The sequence below is a fragment of the Cervus canadensis genome, chromosome 8 (assembly GCF_019320065.1).
Source record: "Cervus canadensis isolate Bull #8, Minnesota chromosome 8, ASM1932006v1, whole genome shotgun sequence".
NCBI lineage: Eukaryota > Metazoa > Chordata > Mammalia > Artiodactyla > Cervidae > Cervus > Cervus canadensis.
In genome coordinates this window covers 6,401,443-6,415,558 of record NC_057393.1, presented here as the reverse complement: position 1 = coordinate 6,415,558, position 14,116 = coordinate 6,401,443, and the positions used below count along the sequence as shown (strand labels likewise).

General features: G+C 49.2%; 1 protein-coding gene across 1 annotated transcript in view; it reads right to left on the bottom strand.

Moving 5' to 3' along the window:
* The window catches only part of ADAM12 (ADAM metallopeptidase domain 12), a 143,727-nt gene extending 132,734 nt beyond the window's left edge, over positions 1-10,993 (bottom strand). The window contains exon 1 of the mRNA XM_043475108.1: positions 10,877-10,993. Within this exon, the coding sequence (XP_043331043.1) occupies positions 10,877-10,978 (102 nt within the window). The 5' untranslated portion in view covers positions 10,979-10,993. The remainder of the gene's footprint in view (positions 1-10,876) is intronic.
* Positions 10,994-14,116: the final 3,123 nt, after the last annotated feature.

Genomic DNA, 14,116 nt, shown 5'->3' with positions numbered 1-14,116 from the left:
AGACCTGGGTTCGATCCCTGGGTCGGGAAGATTCTCCTGGAGAAGGAAACACCCAGTCCAGTATCCTTGCCTGGGAAATCCCATGGACAGAGGAGCCTGGTGGGCTATGGCCCATGGGTTCCCAAGAGTCAGACATGGCTTAGCAACTAAACAACAGTAAGTCATCATAGAGATAAATTGACCAACCAGAAAAACAGACTCATCACACTAGGTGACACATAATTGGTTGGGGAATTCGGCTCTGGGGAGTGGAGGAGATGTCCGTTCCTCTCCCTTTGGAGGGCTTTATGCCCTTTGGCATTTCCCAGGTGGAGGGGAAAGTTCAGGCAGCATCACACGGGGGCCAGTAGTGTCCACTCAGCAAGGCCTCCAGGTGAGTGTGCATCCCCATATCCGAGCACCAGGTTGCCTCCCTTGGACTGATGCCAAGAGGCAGGAACCAGCCAGGTCTTGTAGATTTGCAAACACATGACCTGTTGGACCTGGATGTGGACACACCCGTGAGGGACACAGGCATCCGTCATGCTTTGTAGGTGCCCCCGGGCCTGCTGGTTCAGTCGATCACAATTACCCCTGCAAACTTGCCATTCAGTTGCCTCCAGAGAGTCAAACTGTGTGTCTCTTTCTTTCTATCACACTCATGTCTCTAAGAACAAGACATCATCCTGTTTGCATAGTCGTCTTGGCCTAGTTCTGCTGATCCCATACATTCTCTTTCTACCAACAAAACATAACACAGAAAATAGTCCCAAACATGCATAACCACAAAATTACATCTTTTCCTCTATAAAACCTCTAACCATGTATTTTATATACTTATTACTTAACCTAATGCATTTCCCCCCTCCAGTAAAATAAATTCTCCTTCTGTTTAATACTATCAATCAAATAAAATAGCGGGGAGGAGGAATATGGAATAAGAACCCCTGAGCTTGAAAATAGTAGCCCTCAACTCTATGTCGTATGGGAAGTAAAATAAAAATTCTGTTACCCAACTCTCAGCGGACTAGCGAGAAAGGAATTTTATCTGCTAAATTGCTAACAAAAGTGGGCTGACGTTGTGATTAAAAAGGACCTGTGAGCAAACAAATGCCATTAAGCAGTAAGCTGAGCAAAAATTATTTGCAACGTTCTTTTCCTTGGGAACAGGGTAGGGCCTCCCCCGCGGCATGCAATGTGACAAACTGTCTCGATTTAGCATTTGGATCACACCATATTCTAGCTGGGAGGGAACTTCTGGCTCTTAAAGGTCAACCTTCCCTGAACAGATGTGGAAACCGAGGCCCTTACAGGTTAAATAACTGTCTCATGTCACAGAGCTGGTTCACGGCAGAAGAGGGACAAAAAAACCAAGCCTCTCAACCCCAGGCCAGACAGCTTCCCTCCATGTCTTGCTGCTATGAACATGTGCCCTCATGAAGAAAACCGATCCCCTAAAATCCCCTAAAACCTGGATGGAATGCTTTCTCAAGCACAGCAGAGTCTCATCCCCACATCACTTAGGGAATCTGAGGAAAGTCAAGTCATTTCCAAACTCAGAAAGATCTGCAGATGGGAGGGCCGTGACAGTGAGTGAGTGTGTATGCACACGGGCGTGTCTGTGTGTGCACAGGTTGCTCCACTGTGGTCCAGTCTTTCCTCCCTTGTACAGACCTTCAGGCCTCCACAAACCAAGTGTTTGCTTGAGACTAAAACAAGGTGATAGTGCATTCGAGCAAAGAAAAAGTGACCTTGCAGCCCTGTGTGTTTCTGACGTGGCGAATGCTTTCCCCTGGAAGCTTCCCTTGGAGATTCCCAGGTGTCGCTAGTGGTAAAGAACCCGCCTGTTGATGCAGGAGACGTAAGACATGCAGGTTTGATCCCTGGGTAGGGAAGTCCCTGGAGGAGGACATGCCAACTTGCTCCAGTGTTCTTGCCTGGAGAATCCCTTGGACAGAGGAGCCTGGCAGGCTACAGTCCATGATGTCCCAAGAGTTGGACACGACTGAAGTGACTTAGCATGCGTGCCTTCCCCTGAGAGTGTGTTGGACAGATTGTTGAGAAGTCAGCACACCCATGCTCTCTGGACCATGTCTGCCCCATCTTAAACCATCTCTGCCCTCAGATATAATAATCGTTGCTCCCAGCTGTAAACCATCTCTGCCCCCAACTCTAGCAAGTACCATGACCATTTAAAAGACTAGGAAGGACAAACCTCAGGGGCCATCACATTACTGTGTGGTGCTGGAATTCAGCACTAGAGAATGCAGCTTACAAAATTGTGTTCACAATCTTTGAGACCACCCTGCAAACTCAGCCTGGAAACAGTGAGTCGGCAATAGTGAGAACGCTGAATCGACCTGGAGTCGGAAGTCTTATGGTTTGAGACGCCGCCTCCATTTCTAATTTGTGAAATGGGATTGACACTTGCTGTCCAGGGTCTTAGGGATCAAATCAATCTGTGAAATGTGTGTCACCGTCACCGATCTGGGATATGACAACATGTACTTAAACCCATTATGCTTTAAGCGCTGGGCTCTGCCGGTCTAGTTCCCTCTGTGCTGGACCCCAGGGGCTCAGCGTCATTTTGCTGAATGAATGAATGAACACGTGCAGGAGAAGCTGACCCCTGAGAAAGCAGAGGGCGCGATTTTCTCACACTCCCGCACTAGCTCCTAACTCCCAGCTCCCAACCTTCTTGGCAGTCATGCAGAACTTTGTGTGGATGGATGAACAGGAGTCGGAGGGGCGTGGCAGGAGACGGCGCAGAGGAGCTGAGGCCAGGGGCCCCCTCATGCAGACACACTACTGCAGAGGCACAGTGTGCCTCCAGCTCCAGGCACAGCTCATGGGCCCCTTTCTTGCCCACAGCTCCCTCTCTCCTTCCATCATCCTGACACCTGAAGGACCTCAGAAGAACAGATGGTCCGGGGGGGTTAAGAGAGGTTGTGAGTCCATCATCAAAGCGGAGCAGTGGCTACCATGGGCTCGCTCCTCTGGAAGCCTGGCTTGTATCTGGTTCATGCTCACATTCCTGGCTGGTTCAAAGCTCGGGCTGAGATTTCAGCCAGGCAGCCTGCCTCCCTGCCTGCAATCCCAACCTCTATACCCACTGCTTGCAGACTGAAGGCTGTCCCAAATCCCCCTCTCCTGATACCTTTAGAGAAGGAGAGTCAGCACACCTGGGGTGCTGGTGGGGATGCACTGCACATTCCACACAGATTTGGTCTGCCACTGCCTGGCTCCTAAAGCATCTTTGTCACGGATTCATCGTGTCACCTGTGGTCAGATGGCATGTTCCTCGAGGATGGGGACCATGTTCCCTCCCTCCTGCACAGTGCTGTGGGGCACTGGGCCTTCTTCAGTTCCCGTGGGCTTCAGAGCAAGGCGCTCAGCAAATTCCCACAGGGCTCCTGGCCCCTCCCCGTATCCCAGGACAGCAGGCGAGCAGAGCATCCTCTCCCCTCCCTCAGATCCATGTGCCAGGTCTCTCTCTTCACAGCAAACACCAGCCCGCTCCTGAAGCTGCCTCACTAGTTTTATAGACTGAAGTCCATGACAGAAGCACCACGGCCAGGGAGATACAACAGACCCCTGTGTTTGCATCATAGTAGTTAGGAGCTCAGATTCTAGACTCAGGCTGTGTGAATTTGAATCCTTACTAGCTAGGGGCTTGGTCTGCCTACTGAAGCCCTCTGTGTCTCAGATTATTCAGCTGGGTATAAAAATAACATATTGGGAGTGTCAAACAACCAAGGACATATAAAGCCCTTGGCACAATGCCTGGCATAGTGTTGGTGCTTAGTCCATGGCACTGTGGGCATTCAAGAACACTTGTTGTTGAGTGAGTGTGTGTGTGAATGAATGAGCAAATTCATGTATGAAAAGGTAGGGCATGTCACCATCATGGGATTCCCATGGGAAGACTGGTCTCAGAACTTTGGACTTGAGGACCGGGGAGGCATCGAGGAAGCTATCGATGATCTGGGAGGATCAAAATACGAGTGAAACAGGGGATGGCATAAATAGAAGGATGTTCTAGAGGGCTCACGTAGGCAGCAGTGGTGGCTGGAATACATGTAGGAGAGATGAAAAGCAGGGAGAAATTTCAGGTGGCCAGGACATCTTCCAGTTGAGAAGTGAGGAGCTGGGCTGTAGCTGCTGCAGTGTCAGTGGATCAGGGAGGGGGGATAAGACGGCTGAGAAGGTGGAGACCACCATGGGACATGGTGATGACCTGAGGGGAGGGGGGGCACCTGGGGCCTCAGTCAGCGAGAAGACAGGCAAGCCTGGAAGAGCTGATGAATTAGATGTGTGGAGAGTACACTCCTGGTGGGGAAACTCATTCCATTTTAAAGCATTTTTAAAAGAATTTGATAATGAGCCTAGCTCATTTCCTTATGAGATGGAAATGGTCTCTGCCTTTCCTCCTACCCCCAGAATCATCTTTCACCCTCTTCAGATGGTCTCTAGCTGAGATGAAAAGTGGCTGACTCCCTCATACCCACTTCCAAGCCAATGGTGGAAGATTCTACTCCTTTTGATGGGAAACATTTGCCATGGAAGTGAATGGATGTCCCTCAAACAATACTTTGGATCAAAATACGGGATTTCATGCCTGTCTGATGGTTCCACCTCAGTTAACACTGATGGTCTCCTTTGGACGTCTTGTATAGCAAGTGGTTTCATAGATTTTTCCCATGAGAAACGTATACAACAAATGGAGCCCTTCTGAGTATTGCTCAGGTGCAGAAGCTCAGATCTTTTTCCTTCTCCCCATCTTCATGCCCCTGACCTCAGCAGCCATCTCCTCCTACCCTGGCTCTGGGCTCATCCATGAGAGCCAGCTGCCTGACCTTGCCAAATCTCTGCTCCTGCCCTTCTGATGACCTTCACACTGCAGCCACTGCGGTCTTCCAAAACCTATCCCTGGTTATGACAACCCCTGGGTTGACACCTTTCAATAGCTTCCCCATCTTCCTCTATGACAACTAGACTGTCCCCTCGGCCTTGAAGTCCTACCTATCATGGCCCCTGTCAAAATACAGGCAATTCCCCATCTCCAGGTAAAACTTGGTATCAGCCAGGAATGTCCTTCCCTTCCCTATCCCCTGGATCATGCTTCCTCAACCTTCAGATCTTGGTTGACATGTTCCTTCTTCCACGAAGCCTTTCATGATTCCTTAGACTAGATTAAGCCCCTTAGCCTGACCTTCAGTGCACTCGGCACAGATTTTATTAATTCAGCCCATGATTCTTGGAATTATGTCAGTCTCCACCCTCTAACCCCGTGTGGGTCTTCTTGTCTGTTTTTATTCTCTGTGGCAGTCATGGGGCCTGGCACTGGGAAGGTGCTTTGTTAACACACACAGAACAGAAGGATGTGTTTGGACCAAAGTGCTGACAACATGTAGGAGACTTTCTGGAGGCCCATTCTGGCCTTCCCCAGCGCTGACTTTTGGGGTGTAAACAGCATAAATGTCACGTGCATTGTCTCCCACTGGCTTTATTAAAAGAGATAATGTAGGACACAATCTTTCCTTAGATGTGGGCAGCAAAGGCTTGAGCCACAGATATTCTGTCTTGTCTGAACAACAGAGACAGAAAAGACAAGGGACCAATTCCAAAATTAAAATCAGCCACTAGTCTGCCTGTCAACCAGCTTATACTGATTGTTGAGAGATTAAATTTAAGAAAGAAAGCTGCTAGCCAAAAAGTGGTTCTTATTTTATATGTAATTTTAAATTTAGTGAACTTCGCTGTGTGCTGACTTGGGGGGAAAGTGGGGTGAGTCAGCATATTTCTTCTTGTTTTCCAGCCTGATTCAATAGAAACAAAATCCCCAAAACTGCATCCCTCTCTTTCCCCCTCCCCACGAAAGACAATAGGAAGCTATGAGCTCCCTGAAAGTGTTTCTGCTGGAAGGACAGGCTGTCGAGGGCTGAGGGTTTTCTTTAGGTAAATGAAACAGTTCACTCATCTTTACAGCAACGTGGCTGACAGCTCAGAACAGTACTCCAAGAAGTGGGGGAAGCCGGCTGTTGGACAAAGGGAAAAGTCATTGTTTTTGTAATTATAAAAGCAACATATGCTTATTGTTTCTGGAGGTTCGGATGTGCCATTTCACCCAGCCTCCAGCTGCTTCTCCTATTGTATACAGATTCAAAGAGTCCACTGCAGATCAAAATACACTATGAATTTGTGTGTGTGTGCACGTGTGTGTGCAAGTATATGTGTGTGAGTGTGTGTGTGTGCATGCTCAGCTGTGTCCGACTCTTTGCGACCCCATGGACTGTAGCTCATCAGGCACCTCTGTCCATGGGATTCTCCAGGCAAGAATACTGGAGTGGGTCGCCATTTCCTTCTCCAGGGGATCTTCCTGACCCAGGGATTGAACCCGCATCTCTTGCGTCTCTTGCATTGGAAGGCAGATTCTTTACCACTTGTGTACCACATTATGAGGCTGCCTACCTCTGAAAGGGTGGTTTCTACTGCATTCCATCAAAGGACACAACTTAGGTCAGGGCAGAAGTGAGCCTTCCTTCTATCTCTAAAGCCTCATCTCCCCTCATCTCCCTACCTGTTCTTGCTAGCCAAGACTGGGGGGACCCATCTTGGGGAGGCTGGGGCTGCAGAAGACCATTGCTTGGAATATTCCTTAGAGAGATGGGCCAGGCTTACCCACCCTTAGCTGAGGGAAGACAGTAGGGCTGGCCTCCTGGCCATTCCAAGGCAGGGACCCTACCCTCGCCCCAGTCAGCAGGGACCAGAGTTTGCCAGGGCCTGCCCGCTCCTGCCCTCCTTGCCCTGAGAAGATGCTTCCATGGGGAAAAGTGAGGGGTTAAATGCAGGGGGGAGGTGTTTGCCTGTCTGCACAGTTACCTTGTGAAAAGACGAGGAGGAGGAGAAAGGAACTCCCTTTCCCCACCCACTATACACAACAGTCACAGCAAATAGAAAACAACAGAGTGTCCACCAGACAGAGACAACCGCTATCTACATTCCAGCACCTTCGGTCCAGGGTGCTTTCTGAGATGCCTGGATTTACAGTCATCAGCAAGCCAAGTTTCATACACCCCGGCAGTGGCTGGACCCTTGTTTATCAAGTCCCCTATTTGTTCTTCTCTCCTAGCACATTTTTCCCCAAAAGAGATAAAAAGGCCAAAAAATGCCTGAGAATAGGGAATGAGTCAGGAGCTGGAGATACAAAACAAGAAACTATGAAAATTACCTTGGAAGCATATCTTACAGCCGGAGGATGGTCTGTATTCGACCAGCACTTTCACCATCATCTACCAGTGAGATTTGGAGCACTCTAGCCTATTGTCCGGAGAAGGCAATAGCACCCCACTCCAGTACTCTTGCCTGGAAAATCCCATGGACGGAGGAGCCTGGTGGGCTGCAGTCCATGGGGTCGCTAAGAGTCGGACACGACTGAGCGACTTCACTTTCACTTTTCACTTTCACGCATTGGAGAAGGAAATGGCAACCCACTCCAGTGTTCTTGCCTGGAGAACCCCAGGGATGGAGGAGCCTGGTGGGCTGCCGTCTATGGGGTCGCACAGAGTTGGACACGACTGAAGTGACTTAGCAGCAGCAGCAGCCTATTGTCAAGTATTTCTAGAATCTCTTTTTTTCTGCTTCTATTTGGAACAACAATTTACTCTGTAAGGAAAGCCTTCATGTTAACTCTAAAAGCATATTTTAAATGACATCGTCTTAGGTGACAAAAAGAGAGAAAGAGAGACAAAGAAAGGTGAATGCATGCTTGTGCATGCTCCATTGCTCAGCTGCGTCCGACTCTCTGTGACTCCATGGACCGTAGCCACCAGGCTCCTCTGTCCTGGGATTTTCCAGGCAAGAATACCGGAGTGGGTTGCCATTTGCCCCCCCACGTGAAGCCAGTGCACCAGAAATTACTTATTTCCGAGATGGGCCCTCTTCTGCGGTCCCCATTCTTATCTTGGATTCCAGGCTCATACACCTATCTCCCCACTGAACACTTTCACTTGACCATCCCACCACAAACTCAGCAGGGACAAACCTGTGTTCACTGTGCCCTCTGCCTTCTAAAGCCAACAACTTCTCCTTCAGGATGCCACTGAGAAACCAATTACCCATCTTAAGCAGGGGGGAGCGCATTGCTGGTGCATCTTTAGTTTTCTTCCCCCTCCCCCATGTTTTCACTCTGGAATTTTTACTGGACCTGTTCTGTTCTCTTTAAAATATTTCAGACTTTTCTCCAACTTTTCTATTATCTCGCATTCCTGAAGGTGCTAATTCTCTCCTTTCCCTTGTCACTTATGCTGGATTTTGCTAATTGTGTGTGCCGTCGTTTTGACTTTGGGTTATCTTTAATAATATTCTTCTTCCTTTTTGTTTTTGACATGGGAACCTTACGTAATCTGACTGGAGAAATATCCCTTGGTTCAGTTCAGTCGCTCAGTCATGTTCAACTCTTTACGACCCCATGGACTGCAGCACGCCAGGCCTCCCTGTCCATCACCAACTCTCAGAGCTTGCTCAAACTCATGTCCATTGAGTCGGTGATGCCATCCAACCGTCCCATCCTCTGTCATCCCCTTCTCCTCCCGCCTTCAATCTTTCCCAGCATCAGGGTCTTTTCCAATGAGTCAGTTCTTTGCATCAGGTGGCCAAAGTATTGGAACTTCAACTTTAGTATCAGTCCTTCTAATGAATATTCAGGACTGATTTCCTTGAGGATTTGACTTGTTGGATCTCCTTGCAGTCCAAGGGACTCTCAAGAGTCTTCTCCAACGCCACAGTTCAAAAGCATCAGTTCTTCAGTGCTCAGCTTTCTTCATCGTCCAACTCTCACATCCATACATGACTACTGGAAAAACCTATAGCTTTGACTAGACAGACCTTTGTCGGCAAAGTAATGTCTTTGCTTTTTAATACTCTGTCTAGGTTGGTCACAGAAATGTCCCTAGAGAACTATTGTCAGTTGGCTTCAGCTTGGCCCCAGGGGATCCCACACAGCTGACCTGGGACCACCTTTGAGGTCAGTACACTGAACAGGAGCCCCGCCCCTATGCTGGTTTTAGAAATTTGGGCACCAGTCCACCCTCTTTCAAATGTACACTTTATGAGGCCAGCTGGGCTTTCACTTTCTCTATTTTTTATGAAATCGTTGTTCACTCCAGGACACCTGGAGACAATTCTCTCTGTTTCCCCTTCTCTGGACTGGGGTTTTCCTAGTCCTTTTTTTTTTCACAGAGGAAGCACTTCTCTGGGGGCCTAGCTTTTGTGGGATTCTCCACGGCTTCTCTGATGGCTCAGTGGCTAAAGAATCCACTTGCAATGCAGGCGACAGAGGAGATGTGAGTTCGATCCCTGGGTCGGGAAGATTCCCTGGGGGAGGAAATGGCAACTCCCTCCAGTTTTCTTGCCTGGAAAAAAGCCATGGCAGGCTACAGTCCATGGGGTTGCAAAGAGTCCGACACGACTGAGGGACTGACACTTTGACTTTCAATTGCAGACGCCCACTTCTCTTATTCCAATCCCCAAGCACTGAAGCATCGGGTCTTCTCTCTAGGTCTTCTCTCTTCTGAATGGCCTGTTGGGGTATTGACCTCAGTTTACCAGCCCAGTGCTCTGAGCTTACATCCCTGCTTTGTTTCGTTTTTATTTCTTTTATTTTTTAAAAACTTTTTATTTTCCACTCGAGTACAGCTGATTAATAATGTTGTGATAGTTTCAGATGGACAGCAAAGAGATTTAACCACACATACACCTGTATCCAATTTCCCCCAAACTCCCCTCATTCCCAGAGATTTATCTGGCTCTCTCAAGCTTGCTCAGGCATTAATAAAAATTCTTAAATGCTTATTTTTTACCCAAGATTTTCAGGTGCTTTCTTTGGGCATCAGTTCACTCCTGGAAATCTGAAGGTAACAGTTTGGAAGTGCCAAACACATGATAAAGGAAAGTGTTGGCATAATGCAGAGAAGGGAGAGTTTTCTGCCTATGATGGAAAGCCTTTCAGTTTGTGTGAGTGTGTGTGTGTGTGTGAATCACTCAGTCGTGTCTGACTCTGTGACCCTAGGGACGGCAGCTCACCAGGTTCCTCTGTCCATGGAATTCTCCAGGCAAGAATACTGGAGCGGGTTGCCATTTCCTCCTCCAGGGGATCGTCTCGATCCAGGGATGGAACCCAGGTCTCCTGCATTGCAGGCAGACTCTTTACCATCTGAGCCACCAAGGGAGCCCTAAAATTATTCTTTTTAAAACAAACACCCACAGCTCTTTAAAAACAAGTAACCATCAGCCTTCAGAGGGCAACAACTCTCTTTAATGCCCACATTCACATCTGGGGCTGAGCACAATGGATGTTTGTTACAGGAATAAACAAAATTAACACCCTAAGTTACACAGAAAACTTCAGATATTAGGAAAGCCAAGAGCCGATAAATGTCACATTCCACGAATAACCAAGATACAGCATCATAGCGATATGGTGGCTACATTTATGACAGGTTAAGCAGAGTCAGTTTTCCTTTGAAATTTTTTAAGGGTCTTGCAAGTTTAACGCTGCCAAGTTCAGCTTGGGGATGACAGCTTTCTGAATAAACTCTCATTTGGGCTCAGTTTCCAGGAAGGCTTTGCCTGGCTTAGCATCCCATCGTTATTAGCAGATGGATTCAATGTCAGCCTGCAATAAAGCCGTACCTTCAAGGACTGCCCTGGCACATACCTGGCCAAAGTCAAGTTTTTCTGGAGTTACAATGGAATGGCCAAACAGTAAGCGATGCCCAAGTTCTTCTGGGGTCTAATGGAAGGATCTGGGCATGTGACTTTGGTCAGGATAAAACAGCTACAGAGCTTAAGCACAGATCTGATTGCATAATATCATGGCGGTCCAAGCAGGACTTACTGTGTAATTTCGGATGAGAGAGATGTCCGTGCCATCTTGCAGATAGTGGGTTTCCGTGAAACTGCTGGCGATGAGACCTCTGTGGAAAAATAAAAACCACATAAATGTGGGTGTAGATTCACATTGACACGTTGCTCGTGAATATCTAGGCTGGATGGCAGCAAGGGTCCAACTCCCTCCTCATTGTACAGATGAACCCATGAGGCTCTCTTGGGCTTTCAACCTATTCAGGTTATCCAGAGGAGAGCCAGAAGCAGACTCAGCATGCGCTCTGAACAGCAGCCCCTGTCTTGCCCGTGGTGCCCTCCTCACCCCTCCCATCTCAGGCCTCCAACATAGGCAGGTGTGTGTGCACACGTGCACACGCACACAAGTGCACACACACAGGAAACACTCTTTTATGAACAGCACATGTGGATTTTGTGTGTGTGATGAAAATTCTTAGGATTTACTCTCTTAATAACTTACATATATAACATACAGCAGTAGTCATTATAGTTGACAGAAATTCAGAAGAGGCCCATCCTTCTGGAAGTCATATGGCCCTGCTATCTAGAATCAGCAGCTAAGCTCCCCGTAGGAAACATAATTTTGGATCCACAATATTGGCCCCCTAATTCTCCCACAGGTGAGGGAGCCAGCTATCAATATTAAAATGTCAAAGAAGTGTTTCAAACAATGATGAAATGTTGGAAAGAGTTCTGTAGGTGGGTGGGTGGGGGGCAGGGAAATGACCTTGGTCATACTGAAATACTGAATTTCTAGGATGAGTTGGTAGAGGAGCAAAACCCTCTAACTAAAATGGCCTGTGATCTACTAGACCTCCACTGACGGCAGCAAAGCCTGAGTTTGCTTAGGTTTTAAACTATTCTGTGCTTTCTTCTGTCATATGCTCATTCTGTCCTTCTCGACATCACCACAACGAGTATTTCCTGGGCACCTACTATGTGCTGGGTACACTGCCCGGGGAGGCGACAGACAGAACACAGTGCAGGGAGGGGAGGGCTGTCACAGAGGCAGGAACAGTCTTCCTGGCTCAACAGACGCACAGTAGGTGGGGCACAGGGAAAAGGGAAGGCTTTACAGAGAGCGGAGGAGGAGTCTGCCCGGCAAAACTGGGCTGGGGGGAGAAGGGGGTTCCAGGCAGAGGTCGGCAAGGCCAGGAGCCCCAAGGGTCTGGAATCCGGGTAGTCAGGTTGGTGGGAGGCAGGCAAAAGCTCTAAACACCTCTGCATTTTATCAGTCTGGGCAGTAATGAGTGTTGTGCGGTTGTTATGTCATGTCCAACTCCAACTGCAGCTGGTGATGGACAGGGAAGCCTAGTGTGCTACAGTCCCTGGGGTCGCAAAGAGTCGGACACGACTGAGCGACTGAACTGAACTGAGTCTTCCCTGTCCTTCACTGCCTCCCAGAGTCTGCTCAAACTCATGTCCAATGAGTCAGTGACGCCAACCAACCATCTCATCCTCTGCCGCCCCCTTCTCCTTCTGCCTTCTCATGAGTGGAGAGTGTTTGAAACACTGGACTCTGAGGAGGTGAGGACATGGTGACGATGCTGTCCAGCCTCCCATCCAGGGAATGCATGTCACACCGCTCAGCTCTTCAGGGGTCACTCCACCCGCAGCCCTGTGATGAACCTGGGACCCAAGCGAACACATCTGTAGTCTTCCCTGCAGCCTGCCTGGAGCTGGGGACTCTGGAGAAGCAGACTTTCCTCTTTGCTCTCAGAGCTTCACACAGATGCACTCAAGGCTTCTTCCAGCCTGGACCCTGGGTGCAGGCGGACACGGCCCCGGGAACACCCAGCCGTCATCAGCTGTGACACGGGACAAAAAGTGGTCTTCCAGGTGCCTCGGGTGTCCACCTGGCCTCCCCTTCTCCTCAATCAACCCCTGTCTTTTGCTTCAGCTGGTTCCAGTTGGGCTTTACAACCAAAGTCCTGATTGTCATTGCTGTTGTTTAGTAGCTAACTCATATCCGACTCTTTTGTGACCCCATGGACTGTAGCCCACGAGGCTCCTCTGTCCACAGGATTCTCTAGGCAAGAATACGGAGTGGGTTGCCATTTCCTTCTCCAGGGGATCTTCCCAACCTAGACACTGAACCCGTGTCTCCTGCATTGGCAGACAGATTCTTTCCACTGAGCCACCAGGGAAGCCTGCCCTGATCAATATGGGAGAAATCAAAGCTGCAGTGCTGCAAATGTAACAGATGAGAGACAGAGTTTCCTTGCAAAGTCAGATCTCTTCAGACTCTCTCCAGCCAAGTCCAGAATTGAGAATCCTCTCCCACTTTTACGCGGGTTTCGATCTCTTTAGGACATGCCTGGTTTAAATCAGCTGGACCATCACAGTGGGTCAGAGTTGTGCTCTACTTAACAGTGAGCCTTCGAGAAGAACGTGCTAGGAATAGAAAACGCCGACCGTTGCTCACACTCACTGACAAAGCTCGTGCACGCTCCGCACCCTAACTCTTCCCTCTGCTCAGGAGGAGATCAGCCCTGGTGGAGGAGCCTAACCTCCCTTCTGGCCTCTGGTCTCAAATCTGCGTCTTCTCAGCATCCTCCTCTGAGCTGTCACAGGACCCCCGGGGTGGGATCGCTGCCTGCAGCCCCGCCTGGAGGGTCAGGGGCAGAGGAAGGAGAGGGACGGGGAGGCGATGGGAGTCTGGAGAAGGAGCTGGTGGTCTTCCTTCATGTGGTCAGAGTTCCAGGGATGGGTGGGAGGTTGGTGACCTTGATGGGGCAGCTGGGGGTTGGGGGGGGCGTGGGCCCAGGGCGTGGGGGCTGGGGAGGTCACAGAAACTTTCCTGAAGGTAGTTCTAAAGGGAAGCAGAGAGAGGAGGGACCATCTAAAGGGACAGAGCAGAGGGGCGGGTGGCCGGTGCCTAGAGCACAGGTGTCAGCAAGGACAGAGCTTTCGCCCATCTGAGATGGGACCTGTAACAGCCTAGAGGTCTTGGTGATGGAGGGGGCTTGGTCAGCTTCACGACAGCAGAAAAAGGAGAAAAAGAAAAATTTAATATAATAGAAGCATGTTATTATGACTTATATGCTTTACCGTTCAATAATCATTTTGCGGTATGCACCTGTCATTCATAATTGGGTAATTCTGTTTCCAACAAGGCTGGATGGCCTCTTTTTGGACAAGGGCTTCCCAGGTGGCTCAGTGGTAAAGAATCCACCTGAGACATAGGAGATGCAGGTTCGATCCCTGGGTCTGGAAGATCCCCTGGAGAAGG